Source organism: Garra rufa, chromosome 12, assembly GCF_049309525.1.
Source record: "Garra rufa chromosome 12, GarRuf1.0, whole genome shotgun sequence".
In the NCBI taxonomy this organism is placed as follows: Eukaryota; Metazoa; Chordata; class Actinopteri; order Cypriniformes; family Cyprinidae; genus Garra; species Garra rufa.
Window position 1 is genome coordinate 45,232,823 of NC_133372.1, and position 17,173 is coordinate 45,249,995.

The 17,173-nt window shown below is 33.1% G+C and overlaps 2 protein-coding genes across 2 annotated transcripts in view; one reads left to right on the forward strand and one right to left on the reverse strand.

Moving 5' to 3' along the window:
• Window positions 1–893: 893 nt before the first annotated feature.
• Window positions 894–17,173, forward strand: part of LOC141346356 (alpha-1-syntrophin-like) — a 39,188-nt gene continuing 22,908 nt past the window's right edge. Inside the window, exons 1-2 of the mRNA XM_073851207.1 lie at window positions 894–1,230; window positions 11,456–11,641. Of these exons, the coding sequence (XP_073707308.1) occupies window positions 945–1,230; window positions 11,456–11,641 (472 nt within the window). The 5' untranslated portion in view covers window positions 894–944. The remainder of the gene's footprint in view (window positions 1,231–11,455; window positions 11,642–17,173) is intronic.
• Window positions 7,188–10,058, reverse strand: LOC141346733 (uncharacterized). Its single transcript, XM_073851674.1, has one exon. The coding sequence runs from the start codon at window positions 10,056–10,058 to the stop codon at window positions 7,188–7,190; it is 2,871 nt and encodes a 956-aa protein (XP_073707775.1).

Consider the following 17,173-nt stretch of genomic DNA (forward strand, 5'->3'; position numbering starts at 1 on the left):
AAAAAAACAAACAAATTCCTAATTTCAGCTTTTCTTCAAAAAACAAACTGAGAATCATTCCTGGGCACAATTTGTATTTAAAAAAAATAAAACAATATATATATATATTGTATTGTTTTTTTTTTTTTAATAATTGATATTTGACTAAAACATTACTTTTTGAGTTTTTAGATCATGAAAAACATTGTCAAGTGTGTTCAAACTTTTGACTGGTAGTGTATATGAATAAATAAATATATATATTGTGGAGTTTAAAATTAAAAATAAAATAAAAAAATGTTTTAGTTCATTAAAAAAAAGACAGAAATGTTGGCATAAGGTGTGAAATAATTTTATTATTATTTCTTTGTAAAAACAGTCTGTGGCATACATGCATGGAGCCATTTTGTTGTCATGTGATGTCTTGCATACCCATGTGACCCCCCTAGACCCTCATAACCTTATCAAGCCTTTTTCATTATTAATAAAGTATTTTGATCTTTTTATATCCACAACTCAAAAGTTCATGACGATGAGTGATGTATTCAAGATGCAGGGAAAGTTTATATATATATATTTTTTTTACTTAATGTAACCATTAATGTTACATTTTAATGTATTATTGAAAGTTATTATTACTATTATTATTAAACTGGTATTCGATTAACATTTTTGTCAAGTTTATTTGAATATTTTTATTTTATTTTTTTTCTTTTGTTTCTTTTCTGCCCTTTTCTATGTGATGAAGCTGCAATATTGTAACAAGCATGACAATAAAACTACTTTGAATCTAAAAACTAAAGCTGAATTGAGAAAGAGAGATAGAGAGAGGCAAGGAGAGAGAGAGAGAGAGAGAGAGAGAGGTAGAGGGGTTTGGTTTTGGTTAGTAGGAGGGTGTAAGTTGAGTTCGGGACTGCAGCCCGTCCGCTCCGCTCCTCCGCTGGTATTCCAGGAATGTGTTGATCATGGCGGCCGCTGTGAAGCCCGTGAAGAGCGGACTGCTGGAGCTCCGCGTTACCGTTCACCACTGGATCCGCGTGCTCGCCACTCTCAGCGAGGACTCGTTTATTGTGAGCCCCGGAGAAACCGCCGATGAGTCCGCGAACAGCTGCTCGCCCGCGCCCGGAGGGGCTGTTAACGGGGATCCGGCGAACCTCAGCGCCTCCCCGGTACCGGACACCATCACGAACGTCAAACGAACCGTCCGAGTCACCAAACAAGAAGTTGGAGGACTCGGAATAAGTATTAAAGGTACGAAAACTCTTAAATATCGGTTATTAAAGTGTTCTTTGTTTACTAAAACTTATTCTTCGTGAAACAGTTACTTTGAGGAATCTATCTATCTATCTATCTATCTATCTATCTATCTATCTATCTATCTATCTATCTATCTATCTATCTATCTATCTATCTATCTATCTATCTATCTATCTATCTATTTGTGCTTCTTGTACTATGGTCATAGCATAGTATTCTTTTAAATTCTCATGGTGAAGTTGTGATATCAGATACTGAAAATAATACCATGGTTTTAAATGGGTTTTCCAAGAAAACTATGGTGCAATGTCCAAAATGTCTAAAACCCATGCAACTATGGTACTTTTTTTTTTGCCCATTCATACCATCAGATACTGAAAATAATACTATGGTTTTAAATGGGTTTTCAAAGAAAACTATGATGCAATGTCCAAAATGTCTAAAACCCATTGAACTATGGTACTTTTTAGTATTTTTTGCCCATTCATACCGTCAAATACTGAAAATAATACTATGGTTTTAAATGAGTTTTCCAAGCAAACTATGGTAAAATGTCCAAAATGTCTAAAACCCATTGAACTATGGTGCTTTTTGGTATTTTTTGCAATCGCATACCATCCGATATTGAAAATAATACCATGCTTTTAAATTGGTTTTCCAGGAAAACTATGGTGCAATGTCCAAAATGTCTAAAACCCATGCAACTATGGTACTTTTTGGTATTTTTGCCCATTCATAGATCAGATACTGAAAATAATACCATGGTTTTAAATAAGTTTTCCAAGAAAACTATGGTAAAATGTCCAAAATGTCTAAAACCCATTGAACTATGGTGCTTTTTGCTATTTTTTGCAATCTCATACCATCCGATAATGAAAATAATACCATGCTTTTAAATTGGTTTTCCAGGAAAACTATGGTGTAATGTCCAAAATGTCTAAAACCCATGGAACTATGGTACTTTTTGGTATTTTTTGCCCATTCACACCATCAGATACTGAAAATAATTCCATGGTTTTAAGTTGGTTTTCCAAGAAAATTATTGTGCAATGTCCAAAATGTCTAAAACCCATGGAACTGGTACTTTTTGCAATCTCATACCATCAGCGTACCATGAAAATACTATAGTAGCCTACATTTATTTCAGTACCATGGTATTATCATCTGACACTTTACTTTACTATGGCATCTTTGGGGTTTCTAATTTTATTTAGTATCTCAAAACTTTGACAGCTGTCAAAATAAGTGACATATCAGTGTAGACCTTGGAGAAACATCTCAGCATTTGACCAGATCAGTTATGATGTTTTATTAATAATGACTTGCATGGATGTGGCTCGTCATTGGGTTGCTATTAAGATTTACAGTTCGTGAATCGTGCAGTATGTGTGTGTTCTTGGGGGGGAGGAGGGCGTTTGCACCCTAATGTCGACAGCTGACCAGGGAATTACCCATCATGCTCTGCCTGTCACTGGCTTCAGATGAAAGCTGTGGAACGAGAGCAGAGGAGAGTATGGTGCTGTTTATTTTAGGGAGCCAGAGAGGGACGACCTTGCCTTGAGTACGAAGTGCAGTTGTATGTCTATATTTACTGTGGTACAGGTCTTTGGGCCTGAACACTTTTGGAAACACCTCAAAAACACACATGCAAACTTAGCAGCAACTCTTTTTTAAAATAAGAACTTTTTGCTTGGGTTTGTATGGTATTAATATGTCACAAGCCAGAAATTATATGACTAGAATTTGGTTACCATTTTGGATGTTGGATATGTCCAGGTTAATTTATGTATTGGTCTCAAACTGTAACTGATTTTATTGGAGACATTGCATTCTCAGCATTGCCACAAGGGGCACTTTGGCCTAAATGATCAGGTTTTCAATTTTAAAATTTGAGGACATCCACAACAAAGGAAAATCTCCAAATTAAGTAAGACATAATTCAACATCCAATAGCGTAAGCAAAATTCTATTTTAATATTTAATTTCTGGCTAGTAACTTTTACTGGCTTCCTGTATAAAAGCTTGACAGTTTAAAACAGGGTTATTATAGTTAATAAAAAAAAGCTGAAATAAAATTAACATTAACTTAAAGTAAACAAAAATTAAATTAAAACACAATTTTTTCAGCTAACAAAAAACACAACAAAATAACTTTAAAAGTGGAAAATGTAAAAATAAAAATTTATTCAAAATACTAATAAAAAATATAAAACTTCCTGCATAAAAGCTTGACAGTTTAACACAGGGTTATTTTAGTTAATAATAATAATAATACAAAAGCTGAAATAAAATTAACGTCAACTTAAATAAAGTAAAAAAAAAAAAAATAATTCAATTTTAAATTATTCAATTATTTTATTTAGTTAACAAAAATACAACAAAATAACTTCTAAAAGTGGAAAATGTAAAAATAAAAATTAATTCAAAATATAAAACTTCCTGCATAAAAGCTTGACAGTTTAACACAGGGTTATTATAGTTAATAATAAAAAAGCTCAAATAAAATTAACGTTAACTTATATAAAGTATAAAAAAATACTTTTTCAGCTAACAAAAAACACAACAAAATAACTTTAAAAGTGAAAAATGTAAAAATAAATTAAAAATACTAATCAAAAATATAAAACTATTGTTTCATTCATACTAAAATAACATTGGTTTAATTAACAATTGAAAAAAAAATACATATATATATATTGATAAACTTTTATTTTTAATTTAATTTAATTATGTTTGCATAGTGTGTACTGTGTGTATTAATTTATTATTTATATTATTATTTTATATTATTTATAAATACACACACATACATGTATATATTAAGGGAAATATGTTAATTTATATGTTAAATATTTATATATAATATAAATTGTATACAAGTGTTTACATACTAATGTTTTAATATATTATTAATATATAATTGTTTTGCAGCTCTATTATGTATAGAATAGGACAATATTTGGCTGAGACACAACTATTTGAAATCTTGAATCAGAGGGTGCAAAAAAATCTAAATATTGAGAAAATCACCACCTTTTCTAAATGTAGTCCATAGCAATGCATATTACGTGCAAATTCAGTTTTGATATATTTACAGTAAGAAATATATATAAAATTCTTAATGGAACATGATTTTAACTTAATATCCTAATGATTTTTGGCATAAAAGAAAAATAGTTCATTTTGACCCATGCAATGTATTTTTGTCTATAGCTACAAATATACCCGTGCTACTTAAGGTTTTGTGGTCCAGGGTAACTTGTATAACCTGAATCTTTTTTTTTTTTTCATATTGCATTTTAAATCACAACTTTTATTATGAACAATCATGTTTTTCCTCTGAATCATGCCGCCCTTCTTTTAACAAAATGCTGAGAGATGTACACAGAGATCCAAAAGTCTAAGACACACATTTTGGTTCAACATTACACTGCAATTCTTATGCTGCTAAAATAATTTGTAAATAAAACAGAAGCATTTCCTCTAGTGGACTCAGACCTTTGAACGCTGTATTTGCAGAAGAATGATGCAATCAGCGGAAGGTCGTTGCATTTTAGCATTAGTGTGTTTGTGCAGGACGTCCTGGCAGGGACTGCAGAGGGAAATGATTGATAACTTGCTGGAGCTCAAGTGGAGAGCCCACAGATTGCCAACAGTATCTGGCAGGAGCCAAGAGCCCAGCCGCATGCACGTTGCATCTGTCTTCAAAGGTCAAAAGGTCACCACAGTTGGGTTATTTACATAAGAACTCATCCTGATGATGATGGTGAGGAAGAAGCTGCTGGTGAACATGACCACACAGTCTGCGAGCGTCTTTAGAGCGATATAAAACCTGGAACCACCCATAAATGTTTTATGGTTTATGCTCAGGGTGGTCATTTCTCATGCCCTTGAATTTCTAGATATGTGTTTAAAGCCTAAGATCCTTTGAGACCAGGGATAGCAGCTGCCTGATTCTCCTTGGAAATTTCATTCAGATGCTCGTCTCCTCCAAGAGAACGCCACTGACCGAACCATCATTCACCAAGGAAGATATATGTGTGTCGGTCTGTAATATTTGGAGCACACCCCAGCTCAAGGATGAAGGCGATGAAATTTGGATTGGTTTTACAGCGTTGCCCGTAAATCACATCAAAGAGCACATCAGTAGGCAAGATTTAGAGCTGGTTTTTGATGCAGATGGTGTGCATTTAGCAATGCACACTCATTATTTTTCAAGTTTAGTTTTAAGAGTTTTTGTATGTGATGATTTGTGTGAATGAAATTGTTTTAACCACACAATATTGAAAAATTACTGAAAATGCAGTATTTTGTTTTTCTGGAACATAAAAAAATACAGAAATTGTCACCAGATGTCTTGAAGAGCTATATTTGGGAATAATTAATCAATCTAGAACAATTGGGTTTGGTTTTGTTGCAGAGAGTATATGCACAGAAGATGAAAATAAGTTGAAAAAGTTGACAAATTACTTTCTACTCTAATGACTTTTTGCTGTGAACCGTCCTTTTAGAACAACTTGGGAAAATGTAATATAGAAATAAAATGTCTGTTTTCTGTTTTGTTTAATATTTTTATTTTATAGCAGAAAAATAAACTGACAATAAATAATAAATTATAATAAATCATGTATTGATATAAATTAAATTGTGCAGCAAACCTTCTTTAATTTGCTTTTTTTTATTTCTTTTTTTTGCAATGATTTAGTTGTGGAGTGCATCTACATAGAAAATTAAAATAATATGGGACATTTGGGGGAAAAAAACTTGTTGAAAAGTTGAAAAATGACTTTCTGCTGTAATTACTTTTTGCTGTGAACTGTCCTTTTAGAACAATTTGGGAAGATCTGATTTTTTTTTTCATTTTGTTTAATATTTTTATTTTATAGCAGAAAATTAAATTGACAAAAAAAATTAATTATAATAAATAATATATTGATATCAATAAAATTGTGTACCTCTATAAAAAAAGCACAGCAAACCTTGAGAATTTACGTTTTTATTTCTTAAAATGGCATTTAATTTTTTTTTTTTATTGCAATGATTTAGTTGTGGAGTGCATCTGCATAGAAAATAAAAATAATATGGGAAATTTGGGAGAAAAACTATGAATATAATTTTAAATAAAATAATTTTAAAAAGCTGAAAACTTGCTTTTTACTCTGACAACTTTTTTGTGTGAACCATCCTTTTTAGAACAATTGGGTAAAATATAATATTTTATTTCTGTTTTCTGTTTTGTTATATTTAAATGTATGTATGTTTTTTTTTTATAGCAGAAAAAAGTAAATTTATAATAATATAGTTATATAAATAAAATTGTGCAGCTCTATTAAAAAAGCACAGCAAATCTGGAGCTTTTTAAATTGCATTTTAAATTTCTTTTTTTTATAATTATTGCAGTGATTTTGCTGTGGAGTGCATCTGCATAGAACATAAAAATAATATGGGAAATTTGGTTAAAAAAAAAATTAAATATACATCCATAAACAGTAACCAAGAACTTTTAGCTTCTTTCTGCTTCCTAGATTTCATAGGCCACATTTCAACTCTTTTCACTATAAAATAATATTATTAAAAACCAAGTGCATATGTTTATTTAAATAAATCACAGTCTTCACAATTTTCGCTATTTTTGCATTTTAAATTTTTTTTTTTTTTTTATTGCAATGATTTTGCTGTGGAGTGAAACTGCATGGGTAATAAAAATAAAATGGGAAATGTGGGGGAAAAAAACTTAGAAAACAATGTCACATACAACCATTGACAGTAACTAAAAACTCCTTACTTAAACCAGAAGTGCATCTATTTATTTAAATAAATCACAGTCTTTGTAGTTTAATTATTGCATTAAGCCATATCACAATATGGGTTTCGATATACTGTACAACCACAAATTTGACACTTAATTTGGCAATTTGAATCCTAATAATACAATCAGGCTAAGTTGATGTTTAGAAATGATCATCTTTGTCTTTTCCAGAAAGAATCGGTCTGTCCTCCATGTTCTCTTTAGTCTCGATGGCCATTTTAAGTTTCTGCCAGAATGCTCGAGTATCTTCTCCAGGTTTGGGGCGCTGTAAAAACGTCCGTTTCTTCACCAGCTTCCGCATTCGGTAATACGGCGAAAGTTGGTGCACAGGAATATCCTCGAGAAAAACTAAAACCAAAACGTCTTTCTGTTCATCAAAAAGTCTAAAGCTGGCCACCTGGATCTCATGCGAACACCAGACGCTCTTCAGGTAGTTGTGTGTGATTAGACAGACGGTTTTGCGGCTGTTGTATATTGCGTCCACAATGTTGTCAATAATGGTCTTTCCTGGCTGGAAGTCTCGATGATGAAGGCACAATCTCAAACCATGTTGATCCTCGAGTTTGGGCACAAGTTCCTCTAGTACCCATGGCTCCTCTTGAACATTGTAGGAAATGAAAGCATCGTATTGGAAATCCGGATGTTTTGCGGTTTGCTTCCTCTTTTTGTCATTGAGGAAAGCTAGAAAGAGGTAGTATGCATAGACCAACTGCCATTTTAGAAAGTGGTAGATAAATGAAATGACTAGAGTGAGAATGACAATGGAGGAGCTGTAGATAAAGCAGATGAAGTCGTAATTCACGTTGCAGGATTCAGTGTTGAAGGCCGCCAGGCTCTTTCCGCTTAAAGAGAGGGGATAGCGACATTCGTACCTGTTCAGGTAAAGCACCTGCGTCTCATTGTTTTTGACAGCCCAGTCGATGAACCAAGCATTACTGCAGTCGCAAGTGAAGCTGTTGTTTTGCAAGTCAAGCACTTTGAGTTGAGGAAGTGATTGGATGACGGTTTTGTTTATAAATTGAAGGTCATTGGTACTGGCTCGTAGGATCGTCAAACTGGAGAGATTTGCGTCCACTAAGAAGTCCAAGGACTTAAGGTGAGTCCGACCCAATGTAATCTTATTAAGGCCTGATATTGGCTGGAAAAGCCTGGGTGTCAAAGCATTCCTGATCGCAAGATTATTACTTGTCAAATCCATGTAAGTAAGATTGGGAGTGTGACTAAATGTGTCCACATGTAAATTCTCTATATTAAGATTCCCAGCATAAAAAACTCGCAAGTTTTTGAGACCTTTCAAGAAGTTTGAAGGTATGTAGTTTAGGCCTCGCCGTTGACTATTAATCTTCAAAACTCTTAGTTCAGTTAGCAGGATGAATGGTTGGCGTTGTAGCTCATGTTCACTCTCGTACGAGATGTAATTGCAACTCAGATCTAAACTCTGTAGCTTAGGCGTACCCGCGAACACAGCATGGTTTCCTAGAGTTCTTTCTGTGATTTTGTTCGATGCAAGATGCAAATCTGCTAAATGCATCAGTCCTGCAAAAGCATATGGATAGATATTTAATATTTGGTTATCTGAGAGATGCAAGGTCCGAAGGCAATCCAAAGCTTTAAAAGAGTCATTTTGGATGGCACTCAACTTATTGTTACTCAAATCCAGGTGTTGTAAGTTTTGAGGGCCGTGTGTAAAGGTACCACTGACTGTTAACATATGATTGCTACTCAAAATCAGCTCTTCGAGATTTCCTAAATCCTTAAATACACACGCCTTGACTGTCACAATTTGGTTCTTGTGCAAATAGAGATGTCGTAACTGCGTCAGGTTGGCAAAATCAGAGCAGTCAATCTTTTCAATGCTGTTGAGATGAAGGTCGAGGACTTGTAAGTTGGGGAGAACCTGAAGAGTGTCATTCAGTTGGGTCAGACGGTTCTTTTGTATTCGTAACTCCGTCAAGTTGGCTAGATGTTTAAATGACGAGTTATACATTCTCAATACTCCGTTGTTTCTTAGGTGCAACTGATTCAAATGTGCGCATGGTCTAAACATGCGATCAGTGAGTACAGAAAGTTGGTTATCTTCCAAGTGGAGACCCGTCAGACTAGGAAAACATGCCTTCTGCAAAAGCATCTCCGCCTTGAACTCTTTCAGACCATCCAGTGCCATCCAGGTCACAGATGGGAAACTCTGCATTATATAACCCAGTTGTTTCTCTTCAATGACATTCCTACTGAAGTTGAGAATTTTAACTGTGTTCAGGAACGCCTTGTCTAGAATAAACCAGTCGGAAGAATCACTCTGGAAACTGGATGACAAATCCAAGTCCTCAAGAGCAGGAAAGATGTTTTCCGTCATCCGAAACACCATCAAGGGATTCATCGACAGATCCAACTTTTTCAAACCAAATAATGGGGATGGGATGTCGCTTGAGTTGAAAACTTTGAATCCGTTCTTTCCCAAGTAAAGTTCCTCCAGATGTGGCACTTGAAGAAGAGCATGGAGTTTGGAAATGTGCTTTAACTTGTTATTGGTAAGGTTTACAAGCCTCAAATTCGAAAGTGCCGCAAACGTCTGGTTTTCAATCGTCTCTAGGTAATTGGAGTCGAGTCTTAACTGAGAGAGACTTACAAGACCGTCAAGCAGTTTTGTGCTCACAGTTTTGATTTTATTGTGGGATAGGTTGAACTCTTCCAGGTTTGGTAGGTCACTCAATGCGTTGGGGTGTATTTCAGTTATATTGTTGTGAGATATGTTTAAAATGATCAGATTTGAAAGTCTATTGAAATCCCCTTCAACGATCCGATGGATGTAATTGTAGGAAATATCTAGATTGACGGTGTTGTGTGGTAACGGCGAAGGTATTTTTCTGTAGCTCATCCTGTTGCACAGTACCTTCAGAAGGCCAGTGTATTCGAAAGGGAAATAAATCGTGCAGTTACTGAAAGAAAACCCATCGGTCAGGGTTATGAGGACACAACAGTTCAAAACGTAAAAAAACGCAGAACTTTGCCTCATCTTGATGATTCCACCCTTTATTTGCAGTGTGAAATCTGTAAATAACAGAATCTGCACTGATTTCAAAAGGAGGTAATGAGGCGTGCACAAGAACTTAAAATAGCAATAGACGAAAACTTCCTTTTTTTCTCAGTCTTGATTGGTTTTCACAAACAGCACCTTGATCTTCCCCTGAAAGACACATTTTTTTGGTTTGAAAAGTTATTGTTTAACATTTTGGTATGTCCACTTGTGCAGTGACCTCTAATTTGCAAAAGTACTGAAGGATTGTGAAATTACTGATTATATATATATTATAAAGGGTTTCTGCTGGTCTTAAACTCTTAATTCATTTGTCTATAAACTAAGGTCATAAAAAGGTCCTAGTCAGAGTCTTAAATTCATAAAGTCATGGTATTACATGTTGCATGCATTGCTAAAAATGAACATCATCTTCTGTATATTTATTCTGTTTTCTAATACTAATGCAAAATATTAGTCTCTTGTTTTCTAAAAAATCAAAATGCATTTACTTGAGATTCAAAATGAAGATGTCTTGTTTTCTGAGAAATGATGCAACACAATATGTTCCCTAAATTTTCTTTACGTTGTCTTAAAAAGGTTTTAAAGTCCTAACTTCCATAATCCTTTTCTAGTATCTCTACAGTAACTGATATATTTCTTTTTGTGCAATTACACTCTTAAAAATAAAGGTGCTTTAAAAGGTTCGTCACAGCGATGCCACAGAAGAACCATTCAGTCAAAGGTTCTTTATAGAACCATCTCTTTCTTACCTTTTAATAATCTGAATGATCTGAAGAACCTTCTTTCGCCACAAAGAACATTTTGTGAAACAGAAAGGTTCTTTAGATGTTAAAGGTTCTTTATGGAACCATTTAGACAAAAAAGATTCTTCTATAGCAACGTGAAGCACCTTTATTTTTATGATTGTAGATTGGCATACCAGCACTTAAGAGTGTTTTGCCACTAGTTACCAGTATTACAAATATAAGAAAGATATCCGTACCTTCTTTGTCTGTATTTCTCAGTAGCAACATGCAAACCCAGTATTTCAGAGATCTGTCACAGGACTAAAAGAAGAAGCTATTTGAGTACTTCCCTGCGTTTTTACGCTGAACATTGAAGGATGTGACATCACTGCGGTACTATCTGTTTATTTAATCTTATGTCAGCACATGATTGGAAAAGACTGGTTAGCCAGCAGAGGCGTTCTGACTGTGTTAAGAGTAAAAACATGGAAGCCAAGTGTATTAACAATAAAAAAAGTATTACCAAGTATATCTTTTGAATTGCACATCACATATTTTTCATTATATGATGGTTAGTTTTAACATTTCCCCTTGTGTTTTCAGTTAGTTTAGCATGCATTCAACAGTTTTTTACCATATGTGTTACAGGGGGTAAGGAGAATAAGATGCCCATCCTGATCTCAAAGATCTTCAAGGGACTGGCAGCGGACCAGACGGAGGCTCTTTACGTGGGCGATGCGATTTTGTCCGTGAACGGGTACGACCTCAGAGAGGCCACTCATGACGAGGCTGTTCAAGCCCTGAAGAAAACCGGCAAAGAGGTCATTCTGGAAGGTAAGATGGAGCGGATCATTTGGCTTCAAGGAATAGTTCAGCCAAAATGTATGTATTTTTTATGTTTTTGGTCCTTGGAACACAAAAGGTGTTTTTTTTATGTTAATATCCTGATTATTCTTTTACGAGTGAATGAAAACTTGGGCTGTCAAGCTCCGAAATGACAAACATCATGCATATTTCTCTTCTGAAGTCATACAGTACATCAGTGTGAGGAACAAACCCAAGTTTAACTCATTATGTACTGGAAATCATGAAGGATCAAACCTTCTGTAACTCACTTGAACGTCTGAATCATGAACAAATGGAGTCTAATTGTTAACTTAACTCATTTAAAAATAACATTCCGTTACTTGATACAAAATAACATTCACTGACATAAAATAAAATGTATAAAAAGATCTGATTTCAGCTACAGTAGTTGACAAGGTGACATTTTGTCATTTCTTGAACTACTAAAATAACTAAAAATAAACTAAAAATTATTAATACAATTAAGAATATTAAATAATATTTAAACTTTTTGTTAATTGATGTGTAAACTGAAATAAAAAAATATATAAAAATAAACTGATCTAATTACAGCTACAGTATTTCTTATTTTTTGTTTAGTTCAACTTGAAGTACTGAACTAATAATAATAAGTAAAAACTACTGTACATAGACCTGTTTAGTCGTAACTCTTTTTATTGATATTTTTCATTCAGAGAGTAAATCAAATGAGATTAAACAAAATATTCCTTTCTCTCTGGATTAATTACAAATAAAGTAAAAATAATAGTAACAAAACTAAACAAATAGATCAGAAGAAAAAGAAGATAAGTCATAAATATCTGCTCCAAAACTCACAAATAATATTTAGAACAATAATATTTAACCATAGTACATATGTACATACAGTATAATACCAATATAGACATTACAGCAACTTGAAACATTGGTAAAATGAAGAATAAATAAATAATAAATACATTTTAAACAGACATTGTCACTTGGAAAATAAATAAAATACAATTTCTTTACAATTTTACTGTGAAAGCAGTCAAGATCAGATACAGAGGGAGGGTTACTAATTAATGAATTATACATTAAGAAAAGTAGTTATTTTTTAAAGTACAAAAGCAAAGGTTGCCAAATTGTGTTAAATTGTTCTGTTCTGTTCTGCCAAGCATTGTAAATCTCTTATAAAGACCTGTTAAATAATTTTTTTTTTAAATAATTCTAGCACACACTAGAATTTGAGATTTTTTGCCCAAAATCTCAAACAGAACTATCATGACCTCTAATAACTTGGAATATGGAGTCATATTAACCACTTATATGATACCTTATGGTCTTTTTTGTTATTTTGTAGTTTGTGAGGCCCCATTCATTTACTTTCATTGTATTGAAAAATGCAATCATGACATTTTTCCTTTTTTTTTTTAAGTTACATAGTTTTGGAACTTGAGAATGACTAAATTAATTTTCTGTTTGCCAACGCTGTATAGATTAAAGCATTCAAACGGCAAACCGTCAAACCTTTTACAGCATTAAAGCTGGCATTGACCAACCTTTCTTTTTTTAGTTTGCACGCTGTTTCCAATCTCTCTTCCTCTTAGTACAGGGGTCAGCAACACTTTTGACATGAAGTGTTCAAATGGGAAACCATGAGACCTTAATAACTGCGTGCACAAGTGTTTGGAACTAAAATTGAGCATGAGTATATCAGCGAATGATAATTACATTAATGCACATCTTTAAAAGGCTTGATGGAGTCCATAATGGAAGGCGGGCTGTATAGTTTTTACGAGCCTGCACGTGTGTGTGAGATACCCATAATGCCATATCAGCATTTTAGCCCCTTTAAGAAGGCTCTTAAGCGCCAAAGATGCAGGAGTGAACGGTGTTTGCATGTAATGCTGCTCTCAGGTCCTCTGGGATGGTCTTATGAGTTCAGAATTGGTAATTGCGATGAAATGGACGTCTGGATGTTTTGGCAATTTCATATTTATTTCTTTTTTTATGCTACAAACACAGAAAGCTTTTTCTTAGCACTACAGCAAGAACATGAAGAGCAAATGATGCACATTAGGGTGTGTACTGCAAAAATAATTTTCTTAATATTTTTGTCTTGTTTTTCAGAAAAAAATATGTACACATTTTATATTGTTTTTGTTTAAACCTCAGATAATTTGGTTAGATTTATAAAAGAAGTAAAACAAGAAATCAATTAAGCAATAAGGTTAGAAAAATATTTATAATTGATAATTATGTTTACGTGAACAATCGTGACCCTGGACCACAAAACTAAACAAACGAAAATACATTGTATGAGTCAAAATGATTGATTTGTCTTTTATGCCAAAAATCATTAGGATATTAAGTAAAAATCATGTTCCGTGAAGATACTGGAAATATATCAAAACTTAATTTTTGATTAGCAATATGCATTGCTAAGGACTTCATTTAGACAACTTTAAAGGTGATCTTCTCAATATTTAGATTTTTTTTTGCACACAGATTTTCAAATAGTTACATCTCGGCCAAATATTGTCCTAACAAACTATGCATCAATGAAAAGCATATTTATTCAGCTTTCAGATTCTGTATAAATCTCAATTTCAAGAAAATGAACCTTATGACTGGTTTTGTGGTCTGGGGGTCACAATTTACAAGTGTGCATTTATTTATTTTTTTATCCAAAATAGGATACTAATGCATTATTAAAATCAGAAGCTAAGTTTCCAAGGCAGCATTTCTCATTTTTTAATTTTTTAAATAACTAAATAAATTAAATTAATATATAACATTATATATATATATATTTTTTTTTTTATTACTTAAACATGAACTCAAATTAAAGTGCAAAAATAAATAAATGTTACATCTAGATGAGCTAAATAAGTAGAGTTTTTGTAGTTTTTTAGCTGTTTTTTATTGTACAGTCACCATTCACAAATACATCTTATTTTGTTCAATGAAAATTAGCTTTCACGATTATACTTTGAACAAAGATATGAATTCTGACGTGACTTATAGGTGGTATACTAGGTGAATATTAAAGAGGATATTAAAAAATGATATCACACATCTACAACACTTCTCTGATAGAATTTTCCTCTGTAATTCTTACTCTGCATGCATGAGAGACTCACAACGGGAATGATTGGAAGCATGAAAACTCCTGTCATCCGCTGCAGCTTTTCCCACCATGCTTGAGCGCGAAAGGCTTGATTTTTCAGAGGCTCATCCCACACACACGAGCAGCTCAGAATCTTGCAGTCGTTTCTATCTCAGGGATTTACTCTCTTCCACTTAGTGAGTTTCTCTGATCCAGTAATTGAGTGTGTTTGTGTTCTCCCTCGACTTCTGCCTCCCTCTACCAAAAAGAAGTATACCTCTAGTTTATTTTTTTAAGTATACTGTAAGGTTCGGGTATTTATTTTAAGTAAACTTTACGTAGTAAGCAGTGATGCACGGGTTGATCCAAAATGAGCGGGTGCCTGCGGTTACCCGCGGTTACGAGTCATCCAAAAATATTTTTAATGATATTCGGGTCGCGGTCGGTCGGGTCGTTTGAAATAAAGATGCCAATTAAACCTTTGTAATTTATATAGTGCTAGACACAATTTTCTATGAAATACATAGACCAACACTTTATTGTCTGAATAATATTTACCTTTTCTGAATGTTGAGCGTTATTAACTGTTTAATAAATGCTGACGAGGGGCAAAATGCCACGTTGAACTGAGCAATGCCCTTGTACCATTTTAATAGGCTACTTTTAAACGCATATAGCTCAGTAATGTCAGCTTTATGTATTTTCTGAGAGGGGGTGGGATTTTTGTTGAGTCTTTCTTTTTGGAATTATTAGACACATTTCACTATGTCTTTTCAAATGCCTAGGTTTGTTTAATTATTTATTAATTAATTATAAAACGGTTAGTTCCATTCCTCAATTCTGATTGGTCAGCAGCTGTGTGGTATTCATGATACGGCACTGCTATGACCGCTTCACTCAACGGTTTTGTGTATCATTGAACCTCCTTAGCAACCACCCTTAGCAGCGTAAACACAGCTGCAGCACTTAGGGACTACTTTTTACAGCGGAAGGCAGTTAATGATTTTACTTTATGAAAACGTACAACTTAATATATATAAATTTAATATATATTTTTGATTTTAATATTTTTATTGTGTGGTAACCGTTTTATAAAAGCAATAAGGTACTTGAGGCCGTGCTGTATCATGAATAAATCACGGCCTCTCGTACCTTATTGCTTAATTATAATATATTTTTAAACGTTTATTCAAGCAGTAATATATAAATTATCTCATGTATATGCTTGTTTAAAACGGGGGATTAAAAACGAATTTCCAAGTAAAACCGGTATTTTTTCTTTACATTTCCAGAGAGCGAAATGAACGAAATTAAACATTACTTAATAAATTCAAGGCACTATAATTTCCTTATTCATTTGATACAACTATTATAGCTATACAAAGCTATTACAATTATATATATATATATATATATATATATATAATATTATTTTGTCATATTCGTGATTCCTGAATTTATATATGAAAACTGCATTCGTTATGTTTGTATAAGAAAATTCGTTAACCTAGCCTATTAAGTTGATTTAATATTCTTGATAATTTTTAGAAGAAGTTAAAAGTTAAGAACAAAGGAATTAGCTTGTAGTCTATATATATTTAGGGCTAGAGGGCTAATCTTTTTTCTTAACTTTCATTACACTGTAGATCGAAATAAAATAATTCTTGATCATATTTAACATCGGAGAATCACTGACATAATTTAGAGTACTTCGAAAACGAAACTATTTAAATCTGTATAAAGGAAAGACAAAATAAATCACAACAAGAACAATCTGTATTTTCCTTGTAATCAAGAACATTTCTTTTGACAAAATACCTAATTAATGCCGAATGATGTTTCAGTCACAAATATTAAACATGCGGGTCAGGAAGCGGGTCGGGTACAATTTATTTATTTATTTATTTATTTATTTTTTTAAGTATACTACTATGTCCCTATTTAGGTACTATTTTTGTTGTATGAATATCTGAACATACAAAACATCAAAAGAAAGAACAGGTATCTCCTTGTAAACCAAAAAACACTTGAATTTTTATAAACACTTGAATGTGGGTAAGTTTCATAAATAAAAAATAAACAGATAAATAAACAACATTTTGAACAAAAAGCTAAAGTCAGTCATTATTACCTCTTTATGGGTCGACATTTTATTCCACAATGTTACACAGTTTTCCGTATCTATGGTTTTGGTGCTGTTTAATGTCTGACGATTGTGTTCGATTTCATGTGGAAGCATCTGTTGTTTCGGTTTCTTCTTCACTTGTGTTTTGGAAATTCTCTACAGAACAGGTCTAATAGCTCCCCTAGCATATAACAATGAGCAGAGCACAAATATATTTAGACGTTTTCTAAAAAGTATAAGTCAAGTATACGTAAATGTCATTTTAAGTATATTTCTGAGAAGTATTTAATGCACATTTTTGAGA